The sequence below is a fragment of the Mustela putorius genome, unplaced genomic scaffold (genome assembly GCF_011764305.1).
Source record: "Mustela putorius furo isolate JIRA1106 unplaced genomic scaffold, ASM1176430v1.1 tig00003871_pilon_pilon_pilon, whole genome shotgun sequence".
Classification (NCBI taxonomy): Eukaryota; Metazoa; Chordata; class Mammalia; order Carnivora; family Mustelidae; genus Mustela; species Mustela putorius.
The window spans coordinates 2,762,021-2,781,581 of NW_025422023.1; the positions used below are offsets into that span (position 1 = coordinate 2,762,021).

The window sequence follows — 19,561 nt, forward strand, 5'->3', positions numbered from 1 at the left end:
AGGCTGGAAGTCTTCTCTAGATACTCTTTCTAGTAAAGAGTCTAGTAAAGATAGTGATATGGGAAAACACTCCACAAATGGCCTAGCACTGCTCAAAATCAACATACCCTGTCCATCTGCTGAGAGCTTTGGGCAAGCTTCTTAATTTTCCTATTCTTTATCATGGATTCTAAAGGATGGTTTTACTGCTGGAGAAAGACGGAGACCAAACCAAAGAGGAAAACTATGAGAGGCACCTGAGTGGCTCAGTCATTGGGCAGCCGCCTTCAAGCGTAGAAAACCCAGACAGCTCTGCAAAAAAGAGGAGATCTTGGCCAGATCTCTCCAAGAAAACAGTGGACGTAATGGGTAATCTGATACCATTGACCTTGTGGAAAGCTGTATTGGCCGTCTGTCTACTGGATGGTGTGGGAGGGTTCAGCAATAAACGTAAAAACAAGCAAATGAAGGAAAGGCCATTACTAATTTTGAGGAGATAGAGTGAGCAAGGAAATGAAATCAAAGTATACTACTACTGACAGTTCTGTATGATATTTGCCTAGCATACTAAGCTAACATTATATCGATTTGGCCAAAACTTTTTCATATCATTATATTAAGAGTTTGGGAGAAGGGGAGCAGAGACAATGACTATATAAGAGAAAAATTCTTATTACTATAATAATAAGTCCAGAGAAACTAAAATTAGTGAATCAAAGAAAACCAGCTTTACATGTCCTAAAGAAATAGTTTAAAGTGTTAATAAAAAAGTATTAAAAAGTGTCTGAGGAGGGGTTAATGTGAAGAGGTAGAGCAGGGAATCACCTTATTTTTTCCTAAATTTTTAAATATAATTGGATATTTTAAAACTATAGGTATGTCTTACTTTGGTAAAAAGAAACCTTTTCTGTAAAAGATTTTTTTTTGATTGGAGAGAGCAACCAAACACGAACGGGAGGAGGGACAGAGAAAGAGGGAGAAGCAGACTCCCCAGTGAACAGGGAGCCCAACACAGGGCTGGGTCCCTGGGCTGAAGGCCGATGCTCAACTGACTGAGCCACCCAGACGCCCGATAAAAAGAAACTTTAAAACACCCCACAAGTAGATATGATTAATAGTAGTAATAACAAACTGATTACATTACTTTGATATCTTGTTTTTTCTCTGCCCAAGGAAAACGTGACATGAAATCGTCCAATGTGTCCACAATTGCATCAACTTGACATTGTTCCAATTCTGTTTTTCCAGCCAGATCTATAAAATAGAGACCATTTTATGCCCATACACTGGATTTAATTTACTATATTAAAATGTTTACTTCTTAAAAGACAATATATTCTTACGGTTCAAAAATTCAGAAGAATATAAAACTGTATCCAGTGAAGACCAACTTCCATCCCTGCCCAACCAGTCTCATTGGGCTCCTTAATCTACCTACCATGTCGGTAACCGCTCTATTAGAGTTTTTTCGTAGTCTTCCATTATTTCTTTATGAAAATAAAGCTATATTTCCCATTCCATATACGCATCCCCCATATATCCTACAGATCTTTCCCTACAAGTTTGTTAAGGGCATCTCTGCTCTTTTTTCAGCTACATGGGACTCCTGTAAGAAGAAGCGCCACAATCCGTTTAGCTAGCCTCAGGTGATTAGGTTTGTTTCTTTCGCATCTTTTGTTTCATTCTTTATACTATATTGTTCAATAATAAAGTTATTTAATAAATAGTGAATGTGAGTTATGTATTCTTCTCAGCTATCAAAACTCTTCAACACAATAAACACATTACCTGTGTTTTTGGCCAAGTATCGTGCTATGGCTAGACTCTGGTGAAGGTTAAATCCGTCGACTTCCAAAATGGGGATTTTACCAAATGGAAGAGCTTAAAATAAAATAAGCAAAAAATCAACTTCCATAACAAAATCAAGTAATACTATTTCCCATTTTTACTGATAATTATGGAAATAAAGCATGATTTTAAAGTTATGGTATTCCTGAATATTTGTTCTAAAACAGACAATAGACACCCTCTACTGGAATCTTTAGAGGTCTTTTAGAAGAAGGGTTGTTAGAAGACCTTGTACAGAGTTCATCTAAAAGGGTTTGTTAATGATACTGCATATTGTACTGCATATTGTATTACCTCATAGACTTACATATACTCACTACTAACCTTTTAAATAAAGCTTTTTTTTAAAAGCTTCATTAATTTTTGTGGTCTCAATCAACTATAACATTGATTGTTCTTTAAAACCATAGGCCAGGGTGCCTGAGTGGCTCAGTGGGCTAAACGTCTGCCTTCAGCTCAGGTCATGATCCCAGGGTCCTGGGATTGAGCCCTGCTCAACAGGGAGCCTGCTTCTCCCTCACTCTCTGCTCCTCCCCCCTACTTGTGCACGCGCGCTCTCTCTCTCTCTCAAATAAATAAATAATTTTAATAATAAAAAAACTTAAAAATAAATTAAAAATTAAAAAATAAATAAAATAAATAAATTTTTTAAAGATGAAGAAATGGACACAATAGCCAACTATGGAAAGAACCGAGATGTCCATCAACAGATGAATGGATAAAGAAGATGTGGTGTAAATATACAATAGAATACTATGCAGCCATCAAAACATGAAACCTTGCCATTTGCAATGACATGGATGGAACTAGAGGATATTATGCTGAGAGAAATAAGTCAATCAGAAAAAGACAATTATCATATGATCTCCTTGATATGAGGAATTTGAGAGACAGGGCAAGGGGTCATGGGGGGTAGGGAAGGAAAAAAATGAAACAAGATGGTATTGGGAGGGAGACAAACCATAAGAGACAATCTCACAAAACAAACTGAGGGTTGCTGGGGGGTTGGGGGGAGTAGGGAGGGGGTGGTTAGTTTATGGACATTGGGAGCGTATGTGCTATGATGAATGCTGTGAATTATATAAGACTGATGACTAACAGACCTGTACCCTGGGGCAAATAATACATTATATGTCAATTTTTTAAAAAATGAGAAAATGGAGAGTTTGATTTATATATTGAGCTACGGTAAGGAATTTAGCCAAATTGTTATTTTGATGAGGGACCATGTGAAGTATATAGTAAGACAGCAAGCAATTTGTACAATACAGGGCAGCCTCGCTGCAGATGTAATAATATTTTGTCTATAGACCCTACTTTGTTTTCTTATCTAAACCTATCACATTTTTGTCAGAAGGTAATATATGTTTTTATAGAAAAATTCTAACTTGAAGATAAATAAAAATAATTCTACCACATAATTACAACCATGTGAATATTTTAATTGATTTCTCATATATATTTAAAAACAGCATCCTGAAGTATTTGTAAACCATTTTTTTATCTGATAACATCTTTTTGAAATCTTTCCAAATCAGTGAAGTATCACCTTTTTAATGACTACATTATATTTTGTTATATGTATTGATCACAATTTTCCAACCAGTGCTTTACTTTGGGAAATATAATTATTTTGGGAAGAGAGAAAAGAACAAAGTGCCACTACATAGTCCTATTACTCTAGAGCAACTACCAGAATCAACCTCCAAGTGTCTTTCGTATGTACGTTAACTAAGTACAAGATGAACTACAGTTCACATCAGGAAAAAAACCATCTCTGAGTACTTACCTAATCAGCATGCCGAGTACTAGTCTACATTGCAGTGAGCAAACAGAACTCCAAAGACAGCTGACACAAATTGTGATGCCTCATGATTAGAAATTAACATTTAACATTTTGAGGGAGGCCTCCTTTATGCTAGGCAGTGTACTAAATATTTAAAGTACCCATTAGGTTTTCTAGTACTTACAACAACTCTATGATGTAGGCATCAACCCTTATCTTATTTTACAAACGAGAAAGTGAGGTGAAGAGAGGTTACATAACTAGTCCAGGTCACATCCCTGGTAGAGGTTAGACTCAAACTGAGTTCAGTTGGAAATTTTGCTCAGCTGTTTTGATAGATCTAAGAGTCATGTTTTAAGAATACATTAAAAATCAGAGCAGGGTGCCTGGGTGGCTCAGTAGGTTAAGCCTCTGCCTTCGGCTCAGGTCATGATCTCAGGGTCCTGGGATCAAGTCCCGCATCGGGCTCTCTGCTCGGCAGGGAGCCTGCTTCCTCCTCTCTCTCTGCCTGCCTCTCTGCCTACTTGTGATCTGTCTCTGTCAAATGAATAAATAAAATCTTAAAAAAAAAAAAAAATAGAGCAAACCCAGAGGATAGTATCCAAGTTAGAGAAGGGTCTGAAAACCACATTTTATAAGCATTGGCTGAAGAATTTGGCATTCTTTCCTGGGGGAGGCAAAACAAACAAAGACAAAACAAATGTAATACCCATCTTCAAATATGGTACAGCTGTCAAATGGATGAAAAATTTGACTTATTCTGACTGTCTCTAAAGTGCAGAACAATAACTAAAAGATACTTTAAAGGGGGCAGATATTAACTCAAGATGAAGAATAAGTTTTTAATGTTGGAACCATTAATGACAAGAATGTGTTTTCCTCTGAGATGGTAAGCTTTCAGCTACTGGCAGCATTTGAAACCAAGCTTGGGATAATTGCCAACAGCTGGAATACTAGGCATCTAACAAGAAGAAATTGAAGAACACAAATGCCAATCCTTCATTTTGTTCCAGAAAACGTAACTTTGGGGTTGTTGGAGATGTAACCTCTGTCAAACAGCTTTAAGGAATTTAGTGAGGCCGAATGTAAGGCTGTGCGATGCAACTGCCAAAATAACCACGGTGACCTTGGTGAAACGGCTTTGGATGGTATCTGGACCAGTGCTAGGAGTGGTATTCCCACCATGCCCTGCGTTGTTCCCAGGCCTGGAACATTGCGATTCCCCTGACACCACATATTACATGGCAGGCATAAGTGGAACAGGAGCTTGTCCTTCTTGGATGATGAGGAAATCCAAACCAAGGGATATAAATGGATCACTCGAGGAAGAGAAGAGAGTCGTCCCTTGGACCTACCTTGCAGATCGGATATAGTCCATGAGAAACAGTATCTAAATCAAGAAGTAGAGCCAGGACTGGGAAGTTTGGGTTGATAATCACAACGATCATCAGAGAAACAAGCAGATAGCCAGAGGGATGAATGCATGAGTTAATAGGGACTCAGTTCTGTATTTAGCCCATGACCTTTATCTTCCCACAGGGTATTATCATTGAACTGTCTACACAGCGGTGGCTTTTTCTCTATGTCTTAAAGATACTAAATTGCTTCAAAGCATTGGATGGAAAGAAGGAATAATCTGTTTCCTATGGATTAAAGTGATATGTCCAAGACTAGTATATGAAAGTCACTGAAGAGATAAATTTCAATTTTATGTAAGGAAGAGTCTTTTGAAAGTTTTCTTCCTTTCTTCCCAGAATTTTGCTGAGACATTGGACATCCTAAGCTTACTGAGTCTCAATTTTTCTAATCCCTTTTCTCTTATTTTTTATTTCTTTTTCTTATTGTGCTTTGTGGAGGAGAGCCTTATTTTTTTATCATTTTTTTATTTCATTTGTTTTGTCTGTATCAAATTGTTAATTTTCAAAACCTTTTTGTCTCTAAACATTCTTTTTTTACAGCATACTAGTTCAGAATGTATAGAATTTTTCTCTCTGCGGGTCTTATATTTTTGAAGTTTTTTTCTTCCTACATCACCCTGTTGCCCTCAGATGAGTTTTTTTTCTCCCTCTGCTTCTTTGTTTATGTCTGTTTCACATTAGAGGCCTTCTCATAAATATCTATTAATTTTTGGTTTACCCTTCCTGTTTTAAATAAGCAAAAGGAATAGAGGCTAATTGGAATCTCCGTGTCCTGGGCCATGTCATAGAGACTCCCTCCCGGTTAGTGTCTGTTAGACATTCCTCTGGGACTGATCAGCTTCCCCTGAGAGAACCCTTCTGCGCAGGGGATACTTGTCTGGTTGTAGCATTCTGATTGTGGAGCAGAGGATAAGGGCTCTGGGTCTCACGCTTTAGTTTGCAGCCTTCCACTGAGTCCCACCTACAGTACCGTGTGCTCAGAAATGCCTGCTGTCCTACAGTCCTCTGGTCCATCCTTTGTTGAGAGTAATCTCCATACTTCTCCCAGGGCAGTCATGCTGCTGCTTCACATGGTAACAGCCCTCTGTGGGTTTGGCTTGTAGAGTTCAATGTCACTACCAATTCCTGAGCCTTGGTCGGTACTCCCTGGAGTGACTCAGCTTGACTTCTACTCTACCAGGTTTATATTTGGGCATCATTGGCCTACTTCGTCACCTTACCATTCTTGGACCTGTTTTCCAGCTTTGAGAATTTGGGGCTTATTCAAGCTTGAGGTCTTTGTCCTTGTAGAACTTTGCCATTTTTTTTTTTTTTTTGAGAAGAAGTACTTTAATGTTATTTGAAAAGAGAAAAAAATGTTAATACCTGTGCACATTCCACCAGGTTTGACCTGGAAGAACTTTTTTAAAAAAGATTTTATTTATTTATTTGAGAGAGAGAGACACAGAGAGAGAAAGCATGTGCATGCTCAAGCAGGGGGAGGGGCAGAGGGAGAGGGAGAAGCAGGCTCCCTGCTGAGCAAGGGGATGAGAGGCTCAATCCCAGAACCCTGGGATCATGACCTGAGCCACAGGCAGATACTTAACAGACTGAGCCACCCAGGTCCCCCAACCTAGAAGAATTTTTAACAGAAATATCCAGTGATACTCTAGGTTATCACAGAGGGGAAGTCATGGAGGGTTTCAAATACCAGAGAGCACTCCTAAATCAGATAAGAGATGAGGCCAGCTAAAATTTGTAATAAACTGTTTTTAACATTTATTTTTTCCTTTTTTCTCAAAGCAATAAAGTCAGCACTTCCTCGCTTCCCTTGCAGTAGTGTGTGAAGACATTCCTACCAAGGGACTAGTAGAAGTGAGGTATAAAACTCTCTGGTCATGCGGTTGCAAGAAAGAGATGTGCCTCTTTCCCTCTCACACTTCCTGTGAGCTGGAATGTGGAAGGAGACGGGACCATCTTACACTATGTAAATAAGAACCAACTCAGGGGGTCGGATCAACAGAAAAGAAGGAATCTAATCTTTGACAACCCCGTGAAGCAGAACTTCCACATCGGCTTGCAATTATATGCAAAAGAAATAAATTTCTATCCTCTTTAGTTCATTTTTGTGTTGGGTGTCTGGTTTTGGTTTTTGTTTCGTTTTGTTTTTAATTTAAATTCTAGTTAGTTGACCTACAGTTCAGTATTGGTTCAGGAGTAGCGTTCAATGGTTCATCATTTACATACAGCACCCAGTGCTCATCATCACAAGCGCCTCCTTAATCCCTCATTACCCATCTAGCCCATCCCCCACCCACGTCCCTCCATCAACCCTCAAATCTTCTCTGTCATTAAGAGGCTCTCACGGTTTGTTTCCCTCTCTTTCTTTCTTTTTTATCCCCTCCCAAATGTCCATTTTGTTTCATAAATTCCACTTACGTTGGGTGACTGTTTATCTCTCTCTCTATATATATCTTCTAACCATTGTGAACTTTAAGATCTAAGAATCTATGAAAATACAGTAATTTCATTTTCAATAACATAATGAAAAGTCAAGATAGAATAGGGTATGAGGCACTCCAAGAATTTATATCTGAAAACGAGAAGGTGGAATTTGTTATATGTACCATCTTTGCAGCTTGTTATCCATCTTAATTAATGGATAAAATTAAATTTGACCTACTTTATACAGACAGGATTTAAAATCCTATGTACAAATTCTGATAGCAGGGTTTGGAAAGTTTGGATATTAAAGAGAAAGTTTCATGAGAACAGGAAATAAGATATTCTAGCCCACCAGGGGAAGAGTTTTCTAATAAGCAAAAGAGTGGATTTTTAAGGAACTCATTCTTCTAAAAGGCATGTGGCCATATGTATTGTTAATATGCCACTTATCATGGTGTTATTGGCATTATCTAGTATAAATAACTTGGGTAACTGTATGAAATTGACCTGTGTTTGAAAAATATTTCTACCTTGCTAGGACTGTAAGCCTGGAAAAATTACACAAATTCTGTGTGCTATAGTTAATCCAACTATAAAATAGATAAAATAATATATTCATGAAGCCATACTGGAGAAATTAAACGAAACCCACCAGGGGTTCAAAGGTCTTCAAAGACTCAAGTTGTTTTCTTCAGCTTTATCTTATGCAAATCTGTAATAATCCCAACACAAATATGTGACTTTTAGACAAATAATTAATATTTAGTTAGTATTTCTAGGCAGAGATGATGGACAAAGAATTAGCTCATCTATCCTTTCTTCATTCTAAAAAAGATAAAAAAACTAACACCTGGAGGATGACTTACAACTTACTGAGAGCCACACACTTTCTAACATAATAATATTTCTGATCCTTCCCCTCTGTCCTGAGTGCTAACTAGCATATTTCCATTGGATCAAACATCCCAGTTTTGTTCACATATTCACCCTTCTTTTGAACAGTCATATCCTTTATGAAAAGTGATTCCAAACCCAACTTCTGAGGTAGACTAGATGGTTCAAGGTTCTTCCTATTTGCTTGGTCAGTGACTGGTTCAGAAATGGACATGTGACCCAGTCTGAGTCAGTGAATCATGACAAGTTTGCCAAGGTCTTCTGGGAGTTTGTTTGTTTGTTTGTTTGTTTGTTTCATTCTTCTGGGAACACTTAAGGAAACAGTGCTCTTTCTCTCTTTCTCACATACTTCTTGATGTTACTGTTCAAGGCTGCTGGGCAGAAATTGCTGCAAACTTATTGCTACTAGTCTCATGATGCTGCCAACACAAAGAGGAGGAAAAATAAATAAAGTCATCTCTTGAAATCTCTTCTATTTCTGGATTTTCGGTTAAGTGATACAATTTTCTTGTTATTTAAGCCACTTTGAGTTTGGTTTTCTGTTAGAACAGCATATCTGATCACTTGCTAGAACAGCATATCTGATCCCTTGTCAGAAGGCTGGAGATATCTGTAATAAGCCCATCCGTTTGAATTGTTAAGAATACTCACTTCAGGGCACCTGGGTGGCTCAGTGGGTTAAAGCCTCTGCTTTCGGCTCAGGTCATGATCCCAGGGTCCTGGGATCGAGGCCCATATTGGGCTCTCTGCTCAAGGGGGAGCCTGCTTCCCTTCCTCTCTCTCTGCCTGCCTCTCTGCCTACTTGTGATCTCTGTCTGTCAAATAAATAAATAAATAAAAACTAAAAAAGATGTTTAAAAAAAAAAGGAATACTCACTTCAGTATTCTCTCTTTCAGCTCTTATGACAAAACTTATTGTTTATCTCTCTATATTTCTTCTGTGAGGTTTGTGTTTTCACCTTGAACAGGAAAATTGGGGGCACATAGCATTTATTTAACTTTTCTGAACTGCTTCTTCTCAATGTAAAGCAACATGAGATTTAAAACCTCTATTTTTTTCATTTCCCTGAGGAAAAACAGAAAGTTTTGGAGACATATTTTCCCTACATTTTCATAAACTGTTACTTATGACACTTACTTGATTTGACTTCCGGCCAATCAGCTTGTTCTATTCTGTGGTCTTCATATTTTATGTCCAAATAAGCAAATATGTAACGGATAATTTCCGCTCTCCCCCTCATATTAAAATAAATGAGTTTGTAGTTTGGCATGGTGTGATTCTGGAAAAGGAAAAATTGGAAGATTATTTTAACAGACCTCTAGAGATGTTTCATCAACATTTTCCTTTGGGGACTTTTTCAAAACTTCATGGCATATTTTTTTTCTTTTAAGATTTTGTTTATTTGACAGAAAGAGTAAGAGCACAAGCAGGGGGAGCGGCAGGCAGAGGGAGAACCAGGCTCCCAGGGAGCCTGATGAGGAGCTCAATCCCAGGACCCTGGCATCATGACCTGAGCCAAAGGCAGACACTTAACTGACTGAAACACTCAAGTGCCCCATTCATGCCGTCTTTTGAGGTAACTGGAAATATTAGAGAATATTTCAAGACCTGAATCCTAATAACATATGGGAAAAACTTGACAGAAATAAGATCACGACTCTCTCTTTAAGAACTAGCTGAATGGGGTACCTGGGTGGCTCAATCTGTGTCTGCCTTTGGCTCAGGTCTTGATCTTGGAGTCCTGGGTCAAGTCCTACATCAGGCTCCCTGTTCAATGGGGAGTCTGCTTCTCCCTCTGCCTCTGCGCCTTCCCTCCATAGGTCCTGCTCTTTCTCTCTCTCAAATAAATTAATAAAATCTTAAAAAAAAAAAAAGAACTATCTGGAACATTCCAGTGAAATAACCATACTCAAATTTTACTTATGAAAGAATTCATAGTGGGCGGTTATCTATACACCAACCGTCAGAAGATAGCGTCCAAAACTTTCATTTTAAGCTGTTTTTGTCCTGCCTTTGCTCACTTGTAATTTGGCATTTGGCTTATTGTTTGCTTTGGTGACACAGCTGAGTTTGTGAGGACAGCTGGATGAAGATTTCAAGAACAGGGTATGTGCAAGGGGAATGTGAGCCAGCTTTGCCAACCCGAGCTGGCTGTCGCCTCTCTTCTCTCATCCCTGGCATTTCCCTCTGGGAATCAAAGACTTAGGGAAACATTGCTCTTACTCTCTGTCTCTCTCTCTGCCTCCATGCTGCTGGGTTCTATCAGGTTGCTAGCACCATACAAACATAGCCCATCTGGGTGACCTTTGCTGGGAGGGGCAATGGTGAGCCTATGTCTCTATTTCTTCTGTAGGGGAGCAAGGAAGACAGAAAGCAACTTCGCTTAAATTTCAAAGAGTTTGCTAATAGTGGTTACATTGGGCAGCTATAGGTCGTTATAATCTTTTGAATTTTCTGTGATTTGTTTCATCTCATGTTCCTAGTTTATAAACACTTAAAGATTTTAAGAAATAGTAGTAGCATGTATTGTAATTTTATAATGATCCGGCAACTGAGAAAGAAACATTTTCATTTGAAATTGAGCTCTTCCACTTAGTTGCTATGTATCTTTGGGCTAATGAACAAAATCTCTCTGAATTTCAAAGTCCACTTCTTGTAAATAGAGGTACTAATATGGATTTGGAGACTTAATGAGGTAATACACGTAAAGCATTTAACACAATGCTAAGCACTTAATAATTATTAGCTATCGGTAATAATAACTTTGGATTCATTCTATGGCCAAGAATAAACACTGTGAATACAGTACACCACAAATAAAAATAATTGTAGTAATTACATGAATAGAAGTCATACGGCATAATTTTTATTTTAAAGATTTAATTTATTTATTTGACAGAGAGAGATCACAAGTAGGCAGAGAGGCAGGCAGAGAGAGAAAGAGGGAAGCAGGCTCCCCACTGAGCAGAGAGCCCGATGCGGGACTCGATCCCAGGACCCTGAGATCATGACCTGAGCTGAAGGCAGGGGCTTAACCCACTGAGCCACCCAGGCGCCCCTATGGCATTATTTTTAAGTGGTTAAGTATAAATAGTTCATTCTCTGCTAAGGAAGTCTTTCAAAGATATGAAAGGAAGATTAGAAAGAAAAGTTGAGCTGAAATTTCAAAATTTCAAATTTCAAAATTCTATCTGAAAGCACATCACAGGGATGCCTGGGTGGCTCAGTCAGTTAAACTTCTGCCTTCAGCTCAGGTCATGATCCCAGGGTCATGGGATTGAGCCCCCCATCAGGCTCCCTGCTCAGCAGGGAGTCTGCTTCTCTTCCTACCCCCTGGCTGGAGCACTCTCACTTTCTCTCTCACATAAATAAATAAAAATCTTTTTTTTTTTAAATTTATTTGACAACAAAGATCACAAGTAGGCAGAGAGGCAGGCAGAGAGAGAAAGAGGAGGAAGCAGGCTTCCGGCTAAGCAGAGAGCTGGATGCGGGACTGGATCCCAGGACCCTGGAATCATGACCTGAGCCAAAGGCAGAGGCTTTAACCCACTGAGCCACCCAGCTGCCCCTTATTAAATAAAATCTTTAAAAAATACACTTGAAAGCACATCACATAAGAAGTCAAACACAAACCATAAAAACCTAGATTGCCAAGTTTGCGCATTCACGGTGTTCATCTACGGTAGGATAACTGCAAAGATCTGTCTTGTTGCCTCTCTAGACCCTTAAGATCCAAGAAATGATGATGGTGATTGCAGAGGAATACACTTCTCTGGGCCTTGGTTTTCCCTGTCTAGGTGTTGTGGGTAGAGGTAGTGCCCCTTGCTAGAAACAGAGTCACTCTGAATTTCCCATGCCCCGTCCCACTCCTGTTAGCCACTCTGTCTGCACCCAAGTGACCCGTGCCACCTGCCACCCACATCACTATGTGAGGGAGTGCTCTCTGTAGAAGGAAGAATTCACGGGAGTGAGCTAACAAAAATTCCAAGATTTACAGCCCCAACTCTTTGGGGGAGAAATATGCACAGAAGGAGTTCAAATTTGAGGTTAGGACCAAATAAAGCTTAGAAATAGTGGGAAAAATAGGAGCGTACAAAAATAGCCAATAAAAAAATGTAAAGCAGTAAGCTCCTTCTGAAAGAAAAAAAAGGAAATATTTATGTAATCAAATTAAGGGAACATTCTTATCTTGGAAATAAAGAGCATAGTGGTTACAATTCCATGATCAACCTGTTATAAATCTCAAAAGAACAAAAAAAGGCCTTCATAGTGGAAAAAGTATCATTCTTGGTTGCAGTTTTTATTTTTTTTTTTTAAGATTTTATTTATTTACTTCACAGACAGAGATCTCAAGTAGGCAGATAGGCAGGCAGAGAGAGAGGAGGAAGCAGGCTCCCTGGGATCATGATCTGAGCCGAAGGCAGAGGCTTAACCCACTGAGCCACCCAGGCGCCCCTGCAGTTTTTATTTGAAGAATATTTTACACAACTTTTCTTTTTTTTTTTTTTTTAAGATTTTATTTATTTATTTGATGGGGAGAGGAACACAGCAGGGGGAATAGGAGTGGGAGAAGCAGGCTCCCCAGATGCCAGGCTCAATCCCAGGACTCTGGGATCAGGTCCTGAGCCGAAGGCAGACACTCAATGACTGAACCACCCTGGCACCCTACAAAGCCTTTCTTTACTGATTTTTGCTGTTATAGGTCAATTTTTCCTCAGCAACAAAGAAATGATATGTATTTTCCTTACAAACATTATATGAATGTATAGATTTATTTATCTCCATTATGATCAATATTAAAAATTAAACATAACTTTTTCTCATTTGGTCAAATGCTATGTGAATGTGTCTGCCTCCTAATTCTGCATGAAAACACAGGGATTGGGTGCCTGGGTGGCTCAGTGGGTTAAGCCGCTGCCTCTCTGCTCAGCAGGGAGCCTGCCTCGCTCTCTCTCTGCCTGCCTCTCCATCTGCTTGTGATTTCTCTCTGTCAAATAAATAAATGAAATCTTAAAAAAAAAAAAAACACAGGGATTGTTTGTTGTTGTTCATTTGCAAAAATGTGCTATTTTATATTGTGTTTCACTCAAGTAAAGAAGACATTAAAAAATCCTTAGCGTAAGTTGGCAGCTATCTATAGTTCTCTGCAAATATATCTTTAAATCTAAGATTTGGCACAGGTCTGTGACCATCTGATGAATGCTTATCTTTCCTTCCAGAACATCCTTTCAACAGACATAACTCATTAATGAAGCTGTGCTTGCACAACACATTCCTGTAGTTATTTGCATAATTATATTTTCTACTGAGCTCAAATCTGGTTTCTTGATTTATATAGCTACAAACTTTTTTTAGATTATTTATTTATTTGACACAGAGGAAGCCGTCACAAGTAAGCAGAGAGACGGGCAGTGAGAGGGGAGAAGCAGGCTCCCCGCTGAGCAGAGAGCCCCATTCAGGGCTCGATCCCAGGACCCTGAGATCATGATCCAAGCTGAAGGCAGAGGCCCAACCCACTAAGCCACCAGGTGCCCCTGAACTTTTCGTTTTAGGGTTCTTTTTGTTTCTTTGTTTTTTAGGGTAAATGTGCACATTTTTATAACATAAAAAATTAGTAAATGTAAATGCAATTGGAAACAGTTATGGATTTTTCAAATCCTTCTTACATTTTATAAACCCTTTGCATAAAAACTAGCAGAAGAGGGGAGCCTGGGTGGCTCAGTCAGTTAAGCATCTGCCTTCAGCTCAGGTCATGATCTCAGGGTCCTAGGATCAAGCTCTACATCAGGCTCCCTGCTCAGTGGGAAGTCTGCTTCTCCCCCTGCTTGAGCTCTCTCACTAGCACTCTCTCCCGCAAATAAATAAACACAAATCTTAAAATAAAAAACTAGCAGAAGAAATTCCACGTAAATGTTTGTATGGTGAAAATTGGTAAGGAAATTTACAATGTCAGCTAATGATCACTGAAGAGGACAGTGTCTAAAAACACTTTCCCTCTTACTGCATTCAGCAGTATATTTCTGTTACAGTAATTTCACTTTGTTAAAGCCTTTTTTTCTGTGAGGATGATGAGTTAAAAGGATGAAGGGAAGACATATCCTGCTCCCACCGAGAGAGGCTGTGAGGAACAGGCTCAAGGGCAGAGCAGGTCGATGGCAAAGGGAAGGTGTGATTTTGGTGTCACTTGTGCCACTATCTGAATGGCCTTGGGCAAGTCACCTGTCCCTAGCTTTAGTTTCCTCACCTATAAAGGGGGAAAACAGCACCCTGAATTCTGAAAAGGCAGTGGTATCCATGAGGGTAGCTCCTTCAGAAAAAAGGAGAATAAAATCCCCTCACAAGTGGGAGACTGTGTAGAGATGCACTGCTTGAATCTAGGGCCTGCCCCCTTTTATATACAACCTTTAAAAGGTCAAATTATAAACCTCTAGTAAAAATGATAAAGAAAATGCAAAAAGTCACAAAAATTAAATATTATACACAAAAGAAGTCATAACAACAGATGAAATGGATCATTCAAAATCATAAGCTAACCGGCAAATAACTTTATGTCCCTGAATCGGAACACTTAAAATGAAAAAATTTTGAGAAATATGTAAACGAACACAGTCAAATTAAAAACAAAACAAAAAACCTGAAGGCCTGCATTTAACACTAACCAGCAAAGAAACTGAATTGGTAGGTAGTTACATTCATGAAAGACACCAGGCCCCCCCAAAAAATAGCCTCTACAAAAAAAAAACCTAGAGCAAACATCACACATCATGGGGAGCCAATAGAAGTATTTTGTTTAACGTCAGGAATAAGAGAACCCCAGTATTAGCCTTACTGTTCAACACAGTCCTGGGTGGCCCAGCTAACTCAGTTAAGACAACAATAAACAACATATGTAAGAAATGAAATGGAAACTGCCCTTATTCGTAATCAAAGTCTGTATCTGTATTTAAAATAGTTTGTATTTGTATTTAAAATTCAAGACAGTATGTGGCTAACCCTGAGCCTAAATTTCAAATGGAAATGCTAGGGACCAAAATAGCCAAGGCAAATTAAGAGAAGAGGAAGAGAAGACTTGACCTGCCAGACGGCAAGACTTCTATTAAAAACCCTGTGATGAGGGTGATGGGATCTTCGTCCAGGACCAGACATCTAGAGGTGTGTAGATGAACCACAGGAAACAGAACCACAGATATACCACAGACATGCCATTTCGGTGGGGATGTAACAGGACCAGACTGAGGCAAAGAAGAAAACTATACAGAACTAGATCCCAGCTTCCCATAATACATAGAACTAACACCGGGCTGCACGACAGACTGGGGAGTATGCTTTGCCTGGCCGAGGTAAATTCCAGTGTCATTCTGTCACTGTGAAATTCATTTCTGAGCCCTTCCACTGTCACTCTGTGCTAAGAATCCCATGTAGGGAATGCTGCAAAATGTTTCCTGAAATGATATAGGACAAGAAGTAAAAAGGTAAGCTGATTGTGGTTAATGCTTTCCTTTACAACTAAAACTAACCACTGGCTTCTTTCCACTCTGAAAGAAAGTCATTTAAAGTTCCCGGTCCAAGGGGCCTGGGTGGCTTAGTCAGTCAAGCGAATGCCTTTGGCTCGGATTTTGGTCTCGGAGTCCTGGGTTAGAGCCCCACATTGGGCTCCCTGCTCAACAGGAGAATCTGCTTCTCCCTCTCCCTCTGCCCCTCCTTCTGCTCTTGCCCTTTCTCTTTCCCTCAAATAAAATAAAATAAAATAAAAATCTTTAAAATAAAGTTCCTGATTCATCAGATAAATTAAAAACCCACTTAGAATTGTGTTTGAAAATAAGATACAGTTTCTCAAGGAAGATATGAATGATGACTCATAAAACCCCTGCATAGACATTTTCACCTGTGAACTCAGACAGATGGAGCCACTAAAGGCAAAAAGATTTAGTTTTTAATAGTTAATATTTAATGTTAGTTAAACAGCCAGTTAAATAATTAAATTACTTCACTATTAATAAATTAATAAATAATCAAATTGTTTAATTGAGTATTAATATTTACATGGAAAGTAATAGTGGTTTTTTGGAAAATTCTATCTTGGGGAGCTCCTTTCTTTCTCCTGGTTTGTGGTTCTTTTTCCTTAATGTAACACTGGCACATTTCAACTGATTAACAACCACAAAACACAGGAACATTCAATCCCAGAGGCAATTTGAATACAGTCATTGATAAAATGCAAGGTATTAATAAAACCATTTCATTTTAACTGAGCTGATGTTCTAATCTGTATGTTGCTGCAGGCGCACAGTAAAACAGTATCAAAAAAGGCTAATATCTGTGCCAGAAAAGAGATAAGCATCCAAAATCAGCTCTGGCAAAGAAGGCCAATATTCACTTACTATGGTACATACCTTCAAGAGTTCAGCAAGCAACCGAAAAAAGGAATTGAATTTTGGGGGTAGTTTTGATGGATAGAAAAACTTACAAATAAGGAATTAAGTATTAACCGTTTAACAAGTCACTTCAAAACCTAAATACTGGGCGGCTCAGTGGGTTACGCCTCTGCCTTCGGCTCAGGTCATGATCTTAGGGTCCTGAGATGGAGTCCCGCATTGGGCACTCTGCTCAGCAGGGAGCCTGCTTCCCCCTCTCTCTCTGCGTGCCTCTCTGCCTACTTGTAATCTCTGTCTGTCAAATAAATAAATAAAATTTTTAAAAAAACCTAAATACTACTTATCTTTATTTTACTTATCAAAGTGTTGATCTGTATGAGCTCTTACTCTTAAATAAAAGGAACATCAAACATATTCAAGAATTCCAGATACGGTTTTATATATGCCTAGTAGTAATCCAATAACCTACGAGTCTGAAGTATAAAAACAAAGATTATTTGTGAATTTGATAACAGTTCTTTGCTAGATCTCAACCTGACCCATATTTAAACCCATACAAAAGGTACTGGCATAGAGTGCCATGTCTGTGAGCCCATCATATGGACTGTAGTGTTTTGAAATACAAAAAGTGGATTTAGAGAGCAATCACATGAGCTACTGTTGTTTACATAAGAACTTCTTGCACATTGTGACGTTAAACAACAGCTCTGCATTTCCCACTAACAGTTGGTGGTAAAGAATGTTGATTTCCCTCCTTCACAGGGTCCCTGAGTCTGTCTAGTTTGATTCTGGAAAAGTTGCCACGTTGGAGTTAAATTGTAGGACAATAAAGAAATATAAACATTTTTGTTAACTGAGTAAAATATTGATTTCAGTCAAATCCTGAATGTGTGATTTTGCATTGGCAAGCCAGGATTTTTCTTTTCTCACCAAAGACCAACTAAATATCATTTTAAATGGTTGTCTCACATTAAAGCCAAAGCAAGAGGGATAACTGAAATATCCTTTGGGAGCTGAGAGCTCAAATTCCTAGCCTGGGGTAAATGCCTTAAATTACCTATAAAACCAAATGATGACAGAATGCCATTCTTGGCAAAACATGGATACTTCAACAAAATGAGCCTTAAAGTGATAGAAAATATTATAAAGAAAATACCTAGGAAGGGGGCGCCTGGGTGGCTCAGTGGGTTAAGCCGCTGCCTTCGGCTCAGGTCATGATCTCAGGGTCCTGGGATCGAGTCCCGCATCGGGCTCTCTGCTCTGCAGGGAGCCTGCTACCCTCTCTCTCTCTCTGCCTGCCTCTCTGCCTGCTTGTCTCTTGACAGATCTCTGTCTGTCAAATAAATAAATAAAATATTAAAAAAGAAAAAGAAAATACCTAGGAAGGAGGGAAGGAGGGGAGAGAAAGAGAAAAAGAGAAAGAGAGAGGAAGGTAGGAAAGAAAAAAGGAAGAGAGGAAGGGAGGGAGGGAGAAAAGGGAAGAAAGAAAAAGAGAAGAACTTCCCTACTGCTTCACACATTGAAAACATTAGTGGAGAAAATTCCGAGAAAGAATTTTTCCTCCAGTACTGACTGCCTTTTTAATGTTAATGTCTACTTAAAGGGTCTTTTAAAATCCTTTAAAATCTCCAGTACCTATATTTCTCTTAGAAACTAGTGCTTGAGGGGCGCCTGGGTGGCTCAGTGGGTTAAAGCCGCTGCCTTCGGCTCAGGTCATGATCTCAGGGTCCTGGGATCGAGTCCCGCATCGGGCTCTCCACTCAGCGGGGAGTCTGCTTCCCTCTCTCTCTCTCTGCCTGCTTCTTTGCCTACTTGTGATCTCTGTCTGTCAAACAATTAAATAAAATATTAAAAAAAGAAAGAAAGAAAGAACCTAGTGTTTGATTTTGGGGCACCTGGGTGGCTCAGTCAATTAATCGTCCAACTCTTGGTTTCAGCTCAGGTCATGATCTCAGGGTTGTGAGACTGATCCCTATACTGGGCCCAGCAGGGAGCCTGCTTAAGATTCTCTGTCTCCCTCTCCCTCTGCCCCTCCACCTCCCCTCAAAAAAGAAAAACAAAACAAAACAAAACAAAAACAAAAAAAAAAGAAGAAAGAAAAAAGAAACTACTGTTTGACCTGACCTCTAACAGAGAGGCTCTGAATGAGAGCGGAATGAATAACACGGTGAAAATAGGTATCAGTTGCTCAGTCAGAATATCACAGTAATAAAAATAAACAGAGATGAAGAAAGAACACGATCTCATTTCCTATCTTTGTAGAGTTCAATCTTACCACTTACTTGGGCTCTGTCTCCGTGGAGTCTCTAGTATCTTCTATGCTCTCATCAGGGATGGCATCTTGGGTTTATATGATGAGTAAGTGACAGTCACAAGCCAATGAGAGACGAAACGACTTACTTCCACCTAAGTCTCTTCCTTCATTTCTTAGATGAACTATGCCTGCCAAACAGTCTAATCCTGTGAAGAATTCTGGTTCTTCTTGGCATTTTATAGGATCTCTGTGTGTAAATAACCTAACAGATTTACATTCAGTTGGTAAAATCAAAGTTCCGGGGGCTGATGTGTGCCTATTGCCACATGCTCACCATCTGTGTTTAAAGCCTTACACCATAGGCTCCCGGAGAATGAGAGAAAGTGAACACAAGTAAGCCTTCTTTTCAGATCTGTACATGGCTGGCTTCCTCAATTCATTATGTCTCCTTGGAGAACGCTTGGCTGACCACATCCTCACCGGCCCCCTCCTCCAACAGTCCCATCCTTCACCTGTGGGGTGTTTCTTCATTTACTGTGTCTGACAACATAGTGTATTTTCTCGGTTGGTTTTCACCCTCCT

At 39.3% G+C, this 19,561-nt stretch overlaps 1 protein-coding gene across 2 annotated transcripts in view; it reads right to left on the minus strand.

The window, feature by feature from the left end:
• HPGDS (hematopoietic prostaglandin D synthase) overlaps positions 1-19,173 on the minus strand; it is a 30,672-nt gene extending 11,499 nt beyond the window's left edge. The window contains exons 1-4 of one of the 2 annotated variants that reach the window (XM_004756054.3): positions 19,001-19,173; positions 9,488-9,629; positions 1,768-1,860; positions 1,124-1,233 (exon numbers count right to left, since the gene is read on the minus strand). In XM_004756054.3, coding sequence (XP_004756111.1) covers positions 1,124-1,233; positions 1,768-1,860; positions 9,488-9,620 — 336 coding nt within the window. In that variant the 5' untranslated portion in view covers positions 9,621-9,629; positions 19,001-19,173. The remainder of the gene's footprint in view (positions 1-1,123; positions 1,234-1,767; positions 1,861-9,487; positions 9,630-19,000) is intronic. The other variant, XM_004756053.3, reaches the window with a different exon arrangement.
• Positions 19,174-19,561: the final 388 nt, after the last annotated feature.